Source organism: Aotus nancymaae, unplaced genomic scaffold (genome assembly GCF_030222135.1).
Source record: "Aotus nancymaae isolate 86718 unplaced genomic scaffold, 86718_ANA_hifiasm-v0.15.2.pri h1tg000007l, whole genome shotgun sequence".
Taxonomy (NCBI): domain Eukaryota; kingdom Metazoa; phylum Chordata; class Mammalia; order Primates; family Aotidae; genus Aotus; species Aotus nancymaae.
This window is the reverse complement of record NW_026988418.1, coordinates 7,851,680-7,867,162: the sequence shown is the minus strand read 5'-3', so window position 1 is coordinate 7,867,162 and position 15,483 is coordinate 7,851,680. Positions and strand designations below refer to the sequence as shown.

The 15,483-nt window shown below is 44.2% G+C and overlaps 1 protein-coding gene across 7 annotated transcripts in view; it reads left to right on the top strand.

Moving 5' to 3' along the window:
• The first annotated feature begins 1,622 nt into the window (after nucleotides 1-1,622).
• Nucleotides 1,623-15,483, top strand: part of ERI3 (ERI1 exoribonuclease family member 3) — a 134,390-nt gene continuing 120,529 nt past the window's right edge. For 2 of the 7 annotated variants that reach the window (XM_012434661.2, XM_012434658.2), the window contains exons 1-2: nucleotides 1,637-1,656; nucleotides 4,007-4,082. Coding sequence is in view for 2 of the 7 variants with exons in the window: in XM_012434655.2 (XP_012290078.1) it covers nucleotides 1,890-2,024; nucleotides 4,007-4,082 (211 nt within the window). In the remaining 5 variants the exon portion in view is untranslated. The other 5 variants (XM_012434657.2, XM_012434655.2, XM_021673339.2 and 2 more) reach the window with 5 other exon arrangements.

Genomic DNA, 15,483 nt, shown 5'->3' with positions numbered 1-15,483 from the left:
TTTGTGTGTTTTTATTCATCAATGAATCGTCAGCAACAGAAACAGTGCCTGACACTTGAGAGGCATTATAAATACAGGTGGCCTGACTGACCAACTGGGGTTAATGTCTAGGTAACAGTAGGAGAATCTGTTCTGGCTCCAAGAATTGGGGGATGGTGCCGTTACTTTACTGACCCTGGGATACGTCTGTCCCTGCTGCTGTTTATTCCCTCATTTGTTCATAGACATTTATTGCGGGCCTTCTTTATGCCTAGCACTGTGCTGTGTATTACTGATACATCATGAATGATATGGAAAAAATGCTTTTCCTAAAGGGCTTACAACCCTGTGGGAGTGATAACAAGGAAACAGATAATTATAAAACAATATGATAAATGCTGTAGGTGCACAGTAGAATCACCTAACCTATTACATGGGTGGGATTAAGGAAGGCATTCCCTGGTATGGGGATTACCAGGCACTCCCAGCTTAGGCGGGAATTGCTACGTTAAGGTCTGATCTCAGAGGTGGTAGGCCCAGAAATGACATCTTTTATTTTTTTGAGACAGAGTCTCGCTTTGTTGCCAGGCTGGAGTGCAGTGGTGTGATCTTGGCTCATTGCAACCTCTGCCTCCTGGGTTCAATCGATTCTCCTACATCAGCCTCCTGAGGACAAACGTATCCCAAGGTCAGTAAAGCCTCTGGCTACAGGTGCACCACCACGCCCGGCTAAGTTTTGTATTTTTAATAAAGATGGAGTTTCACTATGTTGGCCAGGATGCTCTCGATCTCTTGACCTAGTGATCCTCCCGCCTTGGCCTCCCAAAGTGCCAAGATTACAGGCAAGAGCCACCGCGGTTGGCCAATGACATCGTCTTAAGTGTAAATATGCAGACAGCACACAGAGGGGCTTGGTAACTGAAGCTGGGCCCAGAAGATGGGGTCCTGATCCGTTGGGAAGCTGTCAAAGCCATCACTGGCTTGGCTAAGGCTGAGGTTTTTCAGATCATAACCTGGGACCCATGACTACCCAGAAAGGCATAACCAGCACGAAGAAACACAGGTCTCTCCAGCTTACTGGAGAGACTGAGCTCCTCACAGTTGAGGCAAGCCTTTTAAACAGAAGTTTCCTCTGAGTGGACCCGAACGAGCTAGTTCCGTCTTCCTTGGGACGGCCCTTCAAGAATCTAAGCATTTCCTCTTAGCTTAACCCCTCCTTGTCTCAGGTCTCCAGCAAGCCCACATCAGAGAGTAGATGACAACAATTACTTGTTGAATGAACGAATCATGAGGCGTCATGAAATTGAATCTGTCACCTTGTGAGCCCATATTCACCTACTGGAGGGCGGGAAAACGGAGATGGGGGACCTGGGTCCCTCTAAGCCTTAGAAAGTTTCGTTTTAAAAAAATTCCTTTCGCAGCTCAGAAGTGATGCCCCCGCCCCCGCCTTCTCCTCTGAGTTCGTGCAACGTCAAAACTACAAGTCCCATAAGGCCGGCCGCCAGGAGTCACCATCTTTACATACCTTAGCGCGCATGTCGGCGGGAGAGCGAGCATTTGGGAAGAAGAAGCCCCGCCCCACTGCAGCCCATTGGTTAAAGGGGCCAGCAGCGAGCTCAGCGGTTGGCCACAGCGCCCGCCCGTCCGCCGCGTCGGTCGGGGTCAGAGTGCGCGGAGGTGAGTCGGTGTGTTGTGGACTCGTGGTGCTGGCTGCCGTTGTTGAGGCGGCCGGGAACGGGCGGTGGGGAGCGGGCGGAGCTGGCCCTGCCTCTGCCTGGCCGGTGCCGCAGTCGGCGCGGGCCGCGCACGCCGCCGCCAACTGCCCTGAGCGCCTGCTGAGGCTGAGGGAGACGTCGGGGCCTGCACCTGGAGGGAGCCTGCCGCGCTGGCCCCGAGGAGGGGGCGTTGCCATGGCGACAGCCTCTCCCGCTGCTGACGGGGGGCGGGGGCGGCCCTGGGAAGGAGGGCTGGTCTCCTGGCCCCCCGCCCCTCCCCTTACTCTCCCCTGGACTTGGATGGGCCCGAGTTGGGGGCAACACCCCGGGGTGGGTGATGCTGAATGGTCCCCCCAAGATTGGGCCTTGGTTAATGCATGCGGGGTGAGCTTCGCGGTGCGCAGAGTTTGTGCAACCTGGGGTGCTGGCCCATGTGCTCACCCTGTATGCTTAATCTACTGAGTAACGTTCTGGCGGAGGGGGAGTGGGGCAGAGCTTTGCAAGACAGGATGGGTGAGTTTATTAAGGGGGTTGACTTCTTACCTGGGATTACTAGAGAAGAAAAAGGTTTGACCAGAGAGGCTAGAAATGGAGCAAGGAGATTGTAGATAGAACATTTCCCTTGACCGTCTCCTCAACACATGCACACACAGCAGGTTAGCAGTTTACCTCTGTAAATCTGCAGGTGGTAATAGTGACGGTGAAAGGAGTGAATAGGGGCCTAATCTGGCTAGCTTTCTGTTTGCCTGTCTTGCAAATGGTCCAGCAACAGGTGTTTTCTTAAAAAAAAAAAAAAAAAGCATGAACTTGATTGAGGCTTGACTGCGAGGTCTTGCAAAATATAACTGCTCCTTGTTGACTTGGAAGATGCTTTATATGGGGCTTCTCAATGGGGGTTTGGATTTTGTCCTTAGAGCTGGATTTTGCAACGGGTAGTACCCTTGATTGCGTCTGCGAGAGGTCTCTGGCCACTTCAATGGTATTTACTCTTGTCAGACATTTCATCAGTTTAGCGGAGGGGCAGCAAAACACGAATCCTATTGGCTAAAAGACTGTACACTATTCAAACCATAGTAGGTTGTGAGTGGCTAAATGAGTTTTGATTGTAGAGTTTCTTCGAGAAATTGGCTTCATCAAATTCTGCTTTATTCTGACTTTATCATATACAGCATGCCTTGTTTTAGTGGGTTCTTGCGTGGAGCTTAAGTTTATTATACTTGAATCTCCTACCATTTAAAAGCCAATTTATAAACAGGGACTTGGAGTGTGACTCCACTAATGTGTGTCTGTGATCCTGGTTAGAAACCCACTTGGCTGCCCTTCCTCAGGAGGTGGGGGTTGGGGGAAGGGAGCTGCCGGGAAGTGATTGATAAGGTTTCCTTTATGGATTCTGTGGTGCTTCACTGGAGCTCAGAGCACTTTGGCAACTTAAGCACTGCAAATTAAAAGCTCATTAACAATTCCTGTCCAAAGATCCTGTAAATAATCAGCTAGCTAGGTCATAGAGTTTGGCTAAGAGCTCTTCTTCCAACTTGAAATTTTCAAATAAAAGTTCTTTTATTCCCTTTCATTTCGAAAGTGTTTTCTTTGTGGTGGGATAAATTGGTGAGTGGCCTTTTCCCAGGGTATCTGAGTAGAAGAAAGGCTTAAATGTGTGGAATAGTAGACAGGAATATATTGGTTCCAACCCTAGGTGTTTCTTTATGGAAAAGATATCACTAACAGGGGCATCTCTGCAACTTTTACTCCTTTAGAGAATATGAATTAGTTGAAAAGCATGATAGGTATGTGTTGATGTTTCACTTGGAATTTAGTTACCTTGACTTTCTTAGAGCTTGAATCAGGCTTGGAAGTATCCTGAAAGTGTTTCCTCGTCTATGTGGCCATTTGCAGTATGGCTTGTGGATTTGTGGCAACCAACTCCTCCCCTAATCCTGGCCCAGCCTTAGTTCCTTAGTTCTGAATACTGTCAGCTTTACCCCAGTGTCTTCCTCGTCTAGACTAGGATTCTGAAATCACCCAAAGAGGCACCACTTGGTAACTATCTTTCTCAGTCCAAGCTCAGATATGGTAAATTTTAGTGTTTCTAGGAGGTGAACTTCCATAGGAGGAAAAATATATCACCAGAGAACATGAAAATCCTTATAAATGTAGTGCTAATAGCTTCTGAAAGCTCTGCGGGGTCACTGTCTTTCCACATAGGTAACTGTTATCCCAAAGTTTGAGTTTAGAGTTTGAGGTGTAGTATCCTTCATGGGGATCTGATGCTTTGTATTGAAATAGACGTTGCAGAGATGTGTATTTATCCACAGCATTGGGGCTTTCCAGCTTTCACAGAACCTTCAGCATCCCCAGCTGCCGGTCTTGGGATCTTCGAAGTAAGGAGAGGTGAGAATCCTGTTGCATGGTCAAGTTTGGCTTGATTTCCTTCAGAGTATTTGGGCTTGGAGGGTACGGGGTGGGGGCTGATGCAGATTGTATTTTTTCCCCCACATATCCCCAAAGTCTAAACAAATTGTATTTTTTTGTAGCATCTTCTGATAAGATAACATATGCTCAAAGTCTGTAGAAACTTACCTGAAGTTTATAAAGTGGTAAGAGTTGGTGGGAGATCCAGACTCTCAAGTTCTGTCACAGTTGCTTTATGGGCATCTCATGAGCACCTACTTTATGTTCAGGATGGTTGAATAGAGCCAGAATAGCCCATTATCCTGAGAAATACACATCGTAAAGAAGTAGAGAGAAACATCTTCATTTGACTTTAAACATTTATTTATTTGTTTGTTTATTTTAGAGACAGACTTGCCAAATTGCCCAGGCTGGACTCAACTCCTGGGCTCAAGTGATCCTCCTCCCCACAAGTATCTGGAGCTACAGGCATGTGCCACCACACCTGGCTCTCATTTGACTTTTGCTAATGTATTTGACCAAGGCCTTTGGGATCTTGGTTTAATTTACGTTGCATGTTACCTTTTGGTGGATGGTTAGTTCCAACCTGTCTATTTTACAAGGATCAGGGACCAGCTAAAGAGGCATACTCTGGATGATTGATATCCAGGACTTGAGCCTATTTGTTCCATAACTAAGGGCCAGGCACTGTGCTAGTTCCTGGGATTGTAGTGGTGAACAAGAAAGCCACTGTCCCTGACACCATAGAGCTTAAAATTCATGGGAGAGACTGATAGTAAAAAGGCAGTTATGATACGGTCTGAGAGTGCTATAGTAAGGGAGGTGTAGAAGCTTCAGGAATACTCAGAAGGGTGTCTAACCCAGACTTGTAGATTCAGGGAAGTCCTCTCAGAAGTGGTAACCTCCTCACATAGAATTAAACGAACCCTCAACACTGAAAATTAAAAAAAAGAGAAAAGAAAGAGATGAAGATATGAGGGACCAAGTGTCAGGGCTTTACTGAATTTGAGAAAGTTCAGTGTGTGAAACAGAGTATTTAGTAGGCAGGGGACAGGAGCATATGGGGAGAGATGAAGCAGGAGGTAAGCAGAGACCAGAGCCTTAGCCTTATAAACTCTTAGGATTAGACCGGGGGATAGAAAAAAGATTAGATTAGGGCTCTGCAAACTTTTTCTGTAAGGGATAAGGTAGTAAATATTTAGGTTTGGGTTTCTGTCACAACTTCTCAACTCTGCTCAACTCTGCAGTTATGCGTGAAAGTAGCCACAGATAGTATGAAAAGTAATGAGCATGGATGTATTCCTGTAAAACTTTATTTATGAAATAAATAAAGGTGGCAGCTAGATTTGGCCCATGGAACATAGTTTGCTGACCTCTGGGTCAGATTTAAGAACAGTAAGCAGCCATTAAAGGGTTTTAAGCAGTAGACTGACATTAGATTTGTGTTTTAGAAAGTTGGCAGGCTGGCATGGTGGCTCATGCCTGTGATCCCAGCACTTTGGGAAGCTGAGGCGGGCAGATCACCTGAGGTCAGGAGTTTGAGACCAGCCTGGCTAACATGGCAAAACCCTGTCTGTACTAAACATACAAAAATTAGCTGGGCGTGGTGGTATACGTCTGTAATCCCAGCTACATGGGAGGCTGAGCGGGAGAATCACTTGAACCCGGAAGGTGGAGGTTGCAGTGAGCCCAGATGGTACTACTGCACTCCAGCCTGGGTGACAGAGCGAGACTCTGTCTCAAAAAAAAAAAAAAAAAGAAAAGAAAAAGAAAGTTTGCTCTGATTTCATTGTGAAAAATGGATTGAAGGGAACAGACAATACTGGAGGCAGAGAGACTAGTCAGGAGGCTGTGACAATTACGTGGATAGCATTTTATTTTTCCCTTTTGTGGCGTTGTTTTGGTTCTTAAAAATTGTGTACATGGCTGGGCACGGTAGTTCGTGCCTATAGTCTCAGCACTTTGGGAGGCCGAGGCTTGAGGCAGGAGATTGGGACCAACCTGGTCAACATACCAAGAACCATCTCTACAAAAAAACACAAAAATCAAAAAACAACAACAAACACTGATCTATAGCTATGCTTTCCTTATAAATAAAAAAATTGAGTATAAATCTTTGCATATATGAGTATAATGGTTCTTTTAACTAACTTCTTCCCTATCTGCTGGAACATATAGAATGTCTACCAAAGAATTTGTTGGAGATACTGGCTCCTATTTTACAGACTGGAAAAGATGTAGAAAGGGAAAGTTGATATAAAATGAATTGAAAGAGCTGGGCACAGTGGCTCTTACCCATAATCCCAGCACTTTGGGAGGCTGAGGTCGGTGAATCACTTGAGGCCAGGAGTTTGAGACCAGCCTGGCCAACATGGCAAAACCCCATTTCTACTAAAAATACAAAAATTAGCTGGATGTGGTGGCATGTGCTTGTAATCCCAGCTACTTGGGAGGCTGAGGCATGAGAATTGCTTGAACCTGGAGGTGGAGGTTGCAGTGAGCTGAGATTGTGCCACTGTACTCCAGCCTGGGCAACAGAGCGAGACTCTCAAAAAAAAAAAAAAAAAAAAAATTAAAAGGCTTTGGAAACTATATTTAATGAAGGAGATATGGAATAAACAGAGCCCTGGAAAGGGTCTTGGTCTTAGGATTCACAGCTTAATGCCAATTAATTTGAACTTCTTGAACTGTACACACAGAGGATGACCCATTTTCCTAAAGTTTCCAGGGAATTGCCCTCGTTCTATATATGTCCTACTTGGTCTCTCCTTTCCTTGCTTGTAGCAGACTGATGACCTCTTCCTGGTTTTGGAAATGCCTCCTAGTTCAGGTCTGATGGTATATGTCAAGGACAGGGACCAAATAAAGAACTGTATTTGGTGAGTGTCCGTTGAATAGGTGAGAGTCCCATGCCTGCACTTTCCCTTTCTTCCTGCTTTCCCTTTGCAGGAGGTCTTCATCCTATGAGCCCCAGTGTAGGTTTCTGATAGCAGTGTTTATGTGACCTTGGGCAAGTGACTTACCCCTCTGAGCTTCACTTTGCTATCTGTAAAATGGAGATAATGAGACTTAATCGAGTTGACTGAAGGATTTAATAATGTATGTAAAACTCTTCACACAGCGTCTTGATAACTTTTATCACTAACAGTATTTCATATAATTAATACGTTTTAAAAAGCAGCCAGTAGTTGAGTGACTTGGCCTTTGGCTTTGTATTTTTTGGGTCCTTACAGTTGTCATTGTGAACATGTGATAAAAATGTAGCCACTTGTGGTGGCAGCCAGCAAACAGGAGGAATTTACTAAAGCAAGGCACCGCTCTTCATAATGGAAAATTTTCAGACAACTGGTGGTCCATTCAGAATCCCAGAACTGGCAGGGTATGGTGGCTCACACCTCTAATTCTACCACTTTGGGAGGTTGAGGTGGGTGGATCACCTGAGGTCAGGAGTTTGAGACCAGCCTGGCCAACATGGTGAAACCCTGTTTCTACAAAAATATAAAAAATTAGCCAGATGTGGTGGTGCACACCTGTAGTCCCAGCTACTCAGGAGGCTGAGGCAGGAGAATTGCTTGAACCTGGGAGGTGGAGATTGCAGTGAGCCCACATCGAGCCACTGCATTCCAGCCTGGGCAACAGAGTGAGACTCGCCTGTCTCAAGACAAAAAACAAAAAACAGAATCCCAGAACTTTTTTTTTTTGAGATGGAGTTTCGCTCGTTACCCAGGCTGGAGTGCAATGGCGCGATCTCGGCTCACCGCAACCTCTGCCTCCTGGGTTCAGGCAATTCTCCTGCCTCAGCCTCCTGTCCCAGAACTTTTTTCAATGTGGACCTTAGTCCCAACACCATCAGTAAAGCAAATCGAGTGAGCAACTTCCTGATAGAAATTCACCAAAGTGTGACCAGCCATTCCTGCCTGTCTGTCTGGGGTCATTTATTAGTGTTGCCACCCTGTGGCCTTACATCTTTGTAAAGTGCCTCTCAAATTTTTTAAAATTACTTTTCACCAGCACTCTGGGAAGTGGGTCAGGTGGTCAGCATTCTTGTCCTTGATACCATATGAAGAAACTGAGGCCCAGGAAGGTTAAGTGAGTTGCCTGAGGTCATGCTTCTATGTACTGTCAAAGCTAGGGCAGATTTACCTCCAGATGAAAGTGTGTTAGTTTATTGCCGTGACTTCGCTTTCCTTGAGTGAGAGCTGCGTAGTCATTGCAGGACTGCAGTCTGATGCATGCCTTGTCCAGATCTACTGAGCTTGGTTTGGGTCTTACTTTATCCATTTGGTTCTGTTGGGTTTTAGTTAATGATTGCTAGAACCAGAACTGTTGGGAAGCAGATTCCCTTTGGGTCATTGTTTTTAGCCTTTCCTCTTTGGGGACATTCCTTGAGGAGCCTTGGGTTACCAGGGATTGCTTTGATATGTTCAAAATTGTGCCTTGTGCCCCACAGCTACAGGTAAAATCAAAAGGAGGATAATTTATGGGAGTGTCAGAGCTGGCCGCTGGCACCTCAGGAGGCCATTAGTATGCCTGTTCAGACCCTCTGTGTCCTTGCAATTGATTCTTCTTTGCATGAGCCTGATTTGGGAAGCTGTAGATCTGTGGGTAGTGATTGGATGTGACAGTCCAAACACCGGTCCCTAAATTAATCCTTTTAATGGTATTCCGGCACCAAGGCAATTCTCTCTCTGTCTCTCTCTTTCTCTTTCTCTCTCTCTCTCTGTCTCTCTCTTGTTCTCTTGCTTTCACTCTTTTTCGCTCTTTTTTAACTAGGGAGGACAGAATGGGATGGGCTAGGAGGAAGGATAAAGAAAGGAAGAGAAGAAGCTTTGTTTAGTGCTTAGGCCCTGCTCTGTTCTAATTAGCATGTTCTAATTCCAGAGCAGTTGGCATCATGACTGTGGGCATATTAATTCATTCAGCAAACATTTACTCTCACTTACTTTGTGCCTGGTCCTGTGCTGGGTGCTGGGAATACAGAAATGAATAAAAGGTGGTCTTTACCCTTACGGATCTAGCTCAGTGTTTCTGAGGCTTTAAAAACTCTTGTACCATTTAGATTAAAACACACACACACGCACACATACACATACACATACACATACACGTACACATACACACACCCCCCCCAAAACAATCTCACCGTCTTTAATGCTATTTGAAATTTTAAAATGCATTAGTCTGACAAACGTCAAAGAATTATGTCAAATATGCTTTTTTTTAATACACATGTGTACACAAACACCTATACTGCTGTCTTCTGTCCTTCTCCCTTAACTCCTTGAAAATTACTGGTAGTAGAAGAAACATACCTAATATCTTACAACGTAGTGAGATAAAAGTTATGAAGTAGGAATAAACTGTGCCACTGGATCATACTTAAGCAATTAGCTTTATGATGGAGTGTCAGCTTGATTTGGGTCCTACTTTATCCATTTGGTTCTGTTGGGTTTTAATTAATGATTACTAGAACCATTAAAAAGAAAAAAGAGAAAGCCACCAAAAGGGGGGAGATTTGAACTGGATTTTGAAGAAGGAGTCATAATTTGTCTGGCAAAAAATGGAAGTGCATTCCAAAATAGGGAGCAGCATTTGCCAAAGCATGGATTTGTAAAAGGAAATGTCACATTTGGGTACTTGAGTAAGAATTGTTTATAACCCTGCCTCCTGCCAGTTTTCCACTCTGTAAGATGGAAAGATTTGCTCCTCTGGAATTTTGTTTGAGAAAAGGCTTCGACTTCCTTATGCTGCCGTTTTTTTAATTCTGCTCTTGTGTGAGGCCTGTAACTTTTCTTTTTAAAATATAAAAAAATTATGAAAACAAGTTGGGGTGATTTGGATAGACTTAATTATTGCTTAAGGTTGAGTTACTTTTAAAGTTACGCTTTGCCTCAAAAGCAAAACTGCAGTTGATATGCATTGTTGGCCCTGTGTCTGATGAGGGGAATCAGTCATGTGGGAAAATGTGGGCCATCACACATGATAGAGGACAGAGCCCCAAAGAGCTGAGCACCTCTAAGCCTTAGTTTCCTCATTTGTAATATGAGAATACTGTTACCCATTTTGCTTGATACTTGGGAAGATTAAATGAGATAAAATATGTAAGTCATCAATACAATGTCTGGCTTGGAGCAGATTTTCAGAAAATGGTGTTTCCCTTTTCTCTTTCTCATGTATTAATAGCTTCCTTTTATTGAGCACTTGCTGTTGTGCAAAGCACTTTTTGTACATTGTGTGGTTGAATTGAACCCCAAAAATACAGGTATTATTATAACTATTATTACAAATAATTTATAATGGAGTCAGGATTTGAACCTAGGTTTGTCTATTACCAGTGTTTTAACACTAGATTATGTAGCTCCTTGCTTTTACACTAGTTCCCCATCTTGAGACCAGGAATACAGGAAGTATTTAACAGTTCTAGGTACCTCTCTTCTGGGATCAGATGCTGTCTACAAATGTGAGAGGTGCTTAAAGGGATGATGCTACCATACCCTGCCCTCCATCCCTCTCTAGTCTATTTATGGTGTTAGGAAACAAGGCTTTGTCCCTTCTCAGGTGTGGTGAGGTTGCAACTGACTTGTAGAACTTTGCAAAAAGATGTCTTCCAGCTTTGGCCGCTAAAAGGAGTTTGCCCAAGCTACTGGGCATAGCTAATGGTTTAGCAAATAGCAGGCAAATCACAAACAATTGCCTCTTTTTATGTGCTGCTTGGAGCTGCTGAGACAGACTAATTGAAGGAGAAAACAAACCTGCTGTGACCTGTGATGTTGTCATCAGAATTTGGTGTTCCTGAAGGTTTTTAGTGATTTTACCTCTGCTGGTAGTTTGGGATCATTAGCAGCTGCTTCTGAGTTGGGGGAGCTCTTTCTAGCCATGCCTTCTAGCAGAAGTAGCTGTAGCTACAGGCCAAGGCAGTGACTGACTGGGTGTAGAGAAGAGGAGACTGTTTTGTTGAGGTGAGGACCCAGTTTTAGAGTTCCTGCTTCCTTTCCACAGGGGGACCATGTGGAGATTCCAGGGCATGTCAAGCTTTGTTTTGTCTTCAACCTCTAGCCTTCAGCAGACTAGACAGAGTCCTCAGGCTCATGGCCTCTTCTGTAAGACTGCACAGCTCAGGAAATGACTAATGAGACCTTCTCCTTTCCATGTGTTGGAGCAGTAGCCTGAGACCCTGGCCTTGGAGTCGAGAGCCTGTGTTCTATTCTTACGATTTCTTGCAATGTGAACCTTGGGCAGTCCTTTTCTCTTCTTTCTGATCTCATTTTCCTTGGCTGGTTGGACTGTGTTGCCTCTTCGGTTTTCTTTCACTTTTGACAGTTTGTTCTTTTTTTGTTGTTGTTTTGAGACAGAGTCTTGCTCTCTTGCCAGGCTGGAGTTCAGTGGCGCAATCTTGGCTCACTGCAACCTCTGTCTCCCAGGTTCAAGTGATTCCCCTGCCTTAGCCTCCAGAGTAGCTGGAACTACAGGTGCGTATTACTATGCCCGGCTAATTTTTTGTATTTTAGTAGAGATGGGGTTTCACCATGGCCAAGATGGTCTCAATTTCCTGACCTTGTGATCTGCCCGTCATGACCTCCCAAAGTGTTGGGATTACAGGCGTGAGCCACTGCACCTGGCCAACAGTTTGTTTTTTTCATAGAGAGTGCTCTGGCAGCAAGGATATAGTCATTAGGCTGAAGATTATGACTTTTGAAGGCATGCAGTTTATTTGTATTTTTTCCTGTTTAGCTGCTTGAGACAAAACCTGTGACTAAGTGAGTTCCAGACAGGTGTTACTCTGTTCTTTGTTGTTGTTTCTGTGACTCAGGTGCCTGAGCACTTGTGGTACTGCAGGTCAGATTGGGTCAGGGACTTGTTCCAGAGCTGAGAACTGAGGAAGCTATGACTGTTGTATTCCTAGGTGCTTCCAGTCAGCTGGACTCAGAACCTGTCCCTGACTCCTAGTCTGGCTTGTAATGGAATGAATTGAATCCAGAGTTGGTATAAACATACACCCTCCCAGAGATCCCAAATACACGTGGCTGGGGAGGTAGAGTGGGAGTAGACCACATGTTTCACAATGGGCTGCTCTTCTTTTCCCATCTCGAGGCTCCCTTGGCCTGTGTGTGTGGATGTTAAAGGTTGACCCCCTCCATTCACTCCTCCAGTAATGGAGGCTATAAAATGTCTGTTTACCCAAGACACCAGAATGACTCCTCTGTGGTTCCTCTAATCTGGTGATTTGGTGCTTCTTTGGTCTCTCAGGTAAATACAGATTGAGTCTTTTTATAAAGGCATATTATTTCCCTCATTAAATGTGTGTTTTGGCACATGTGTTATTTACCTGATAGACAGTAATGGCTGCAGAGGAGCCATTGGTGTCTGTTGTGTAAATACTCTGCACAGAGACCATCCTCCAGGGGCCCTGGCGCAGGCCTGTTTCTCCAAATCGAGCTGGCCCGTGGCAGTCCTATTTACCCCTCCCCTGTCCCCACTGGGGGCCTGGGCCCTTCATATTGAAGAGAGAATCATTCATTTTCTCCCTTGCCATGGGCTACTAATACCTTTAATTTGCTAGGAGAGGGAAAAGGATGTCTGAGAATAAATGTGTATAAATCTTAGTCTCTGATGAAAGATAGTTTGTAGAAATAGACAGAATCATAAACTTTCTTTTGAGTTCTGGTCCTCAATTAGATACTCAAAGTCCCAGTTGATATTATAAGGTATAGACTTATAGTCTGCAAACTTGTGACTAAAACATAAAGACATTAATAGAAAAGAGAAATTCCTAAGACACCAGAGGGTACAAGGGCAAGTGGGATGCTGTTGCAGGGAGCAGGGGTGTTTCCTTAGCAGGCTCTATGGTGGCAGGAGTGCCAGTGAGGTGGGCATTGAGTGGGGGCTCTTCTAATGGAAACTCGGCTGGATAGAGATACTGTTTGGGCTGAGAGATGCTTTGAGTCTCTCTGCCAGAGAGAATATGCAGCCTACCTTCTGTGGGTGTTACAGGGAGATCTCTCTCTTCACATACTGTCTGTCCTATATTTTTAGTTTTAAAATTTTAACCACATTGCATATGGATTTTAAAAAACAATTTATTTTCATTATTTATTTATTTTTTTCTTTGAGACAGAGTTTTGCTCTTGTTGCCCAGGCTGGAGTGTAGTGGCGTGATCTTGGTGATCTCAGCTCACCACAACCTCCGCCTCCTGGGTTCAAGTGATCCTCCTGCCTCAGTCTCCCGAGTAGCTGGGATTACAGGCATCCACCACCATGCCTGGCTAATTTTGTGTTTTTAGTAGAGACAGGGTTTCTCCATGTTGTTCAGGCTGGTCTCAAACTTCTGACCTCAGGTGATCCCCCTGCCTTGGCCTCCCAAAGTGCTGAGATTACAGGCGTGAGCCACCATTCCTGGTCAACAATTTTATTTATTTATTTATTTATTTATTTATTTATTTATTTATTTATTCATTCATTCATTCATTCATTCATACATACATACACATGGAGTCTCACTCTGTCACCCAGGCTGGAGTTCAGTGATGTGATCTCAGCTCACTGCAAACTCTGCCTCCTGGGTTCAAGCGATTCTCCTGCCTCAGCCTCCTGAGTAGCTGGTTTACAGGCATGCACTACCATGCCAACATGGGGTTTTGCCATGTTGGCCAGGTTGGTCTTGAACTCCTGACCTCAAGTGATCCTCCTACTTTGGGCTCCCAGAGTGCTGGGATTATAGGTGTGAGCCAGCCCACCAAGCTGATTTAAAAAAAAACAATTTTAAAAAAAGCTTTGAAACAGCCCAAATTTATATACGAGTTGGAAGTACAGTACAAACAGTTTTTTCCCTGAACCATTTGAGGGTTATGTTGCCAACCTAATACCCTGTTACCTTGAATTCTTGGTGTGCATTTCCTATAAACAAGGACTTTTTCCTACCTAGTTACAATACAACCATCAAAATAAGGAAATTAACATTGATACGAAACCTCCATCTAATCCTCAAACCCCATTAAAGTTTTGCCACTTGTCCTAAGAATGTCTTTGTGGTAAGATGATCCAGTTCAGAATTGTCGGTTGCATTGGTTATCAAGTCTCTTTAGTCTCCTTTAGACTTTCTTCAATAAACATTCTTTGGCATTCATGACCTTGATACTTTTCAAGATTACAGACTGGTTATTGTTTAGATTGTCTCTCAATTAGGGTTTGTATGATATTTTCTCATGATTAGATTTAGGTTGTATATCTTCAGGAATGTAACAGAAATGATGCTTTGTTCTTTTCATTGCATGATTTTGATTTATCCCATTATGGATAATACTCACTTTGATCTCTTGATTAAGGTGATGTCTTCCAGGCTTCTCCATCATAAAATTATTCCTAGTTGTAATTAATAAGTATTTTGTGGGAAGATATTTTGAAACTATGTAAATATCTTACATCAAAGTTTAATTTTATTGATTTATGTCTTTATGGACTCGTGGTTTTCTATTCAGTGCATTATAATCCATTACTATCATTGTTTCTTGGCCAGTGGATGACTTTTGTGTCCTTTTGGTATGTTCCCATCATTCTTTGGGTGTTTCCTTGTTTTCTGGTGCAAGATATTATGGGCTCATCTTATATTTCTCTTGCTACATCCCTGGAATCAGCCATTTCTCCAAGGAGCTCTGTTTCTTTTAGTGGAAAATGGTATTTAGAAGGCAACTGGGGCTGGGTGCTGTGGCTCATGCCTATAATCCCAGCACTTTGGGATGCCAAGGTGGGAAGAACACTTGAACCCAGGAGTTTGAGGTCAGCCTTGGCAACATAGTGAGACTCTCACCTCTACAAAAAAATAAAAATACTAGCTGGATGTGGTGTCACATGCCTGTGGTCCAAGCTACCTGGGAGGCTGAGGTGGGAAGATTGCTTGAGCCTGGGAGGTCGAGGCTGCAGTGAGCTATGATTGTGCCACTGCACTGCAGCCTGGGCAACAGAGCAAGACCCTGTCTTAAAAAAAAACAAAAAACAAGAAGGCAGTAGAGTGCTAGGTGTGCTCATTGCCATCGTTACTGCTCCCTGGCTCTTCCTTAGAGCTGGGAAATATATATGCATATGCATGTACATTTATGTGTGTGTGTTTATCAATCAGTCTGTCTGTTTATCTGATATAATTCTAATCAGAAACCATGAGTTCGCATTCTTCCTGCCAGTTCAGTCCAACACCACAGATTTTCTCCCTTTCCGTATTTTAACTACTTTCTCTAACAGTGAGAAACCTGGGTCCCATTATCCTTAATATATGCACTTCTTTGATCAGTCCCTCTGTATGTAGCTAATTTCCCATTACTGCCACTGCCCTTTTCCCCTCATGAGTGCCTCTTTTGCCCTGTCTGTGACACCCCACATCGGACTGCCA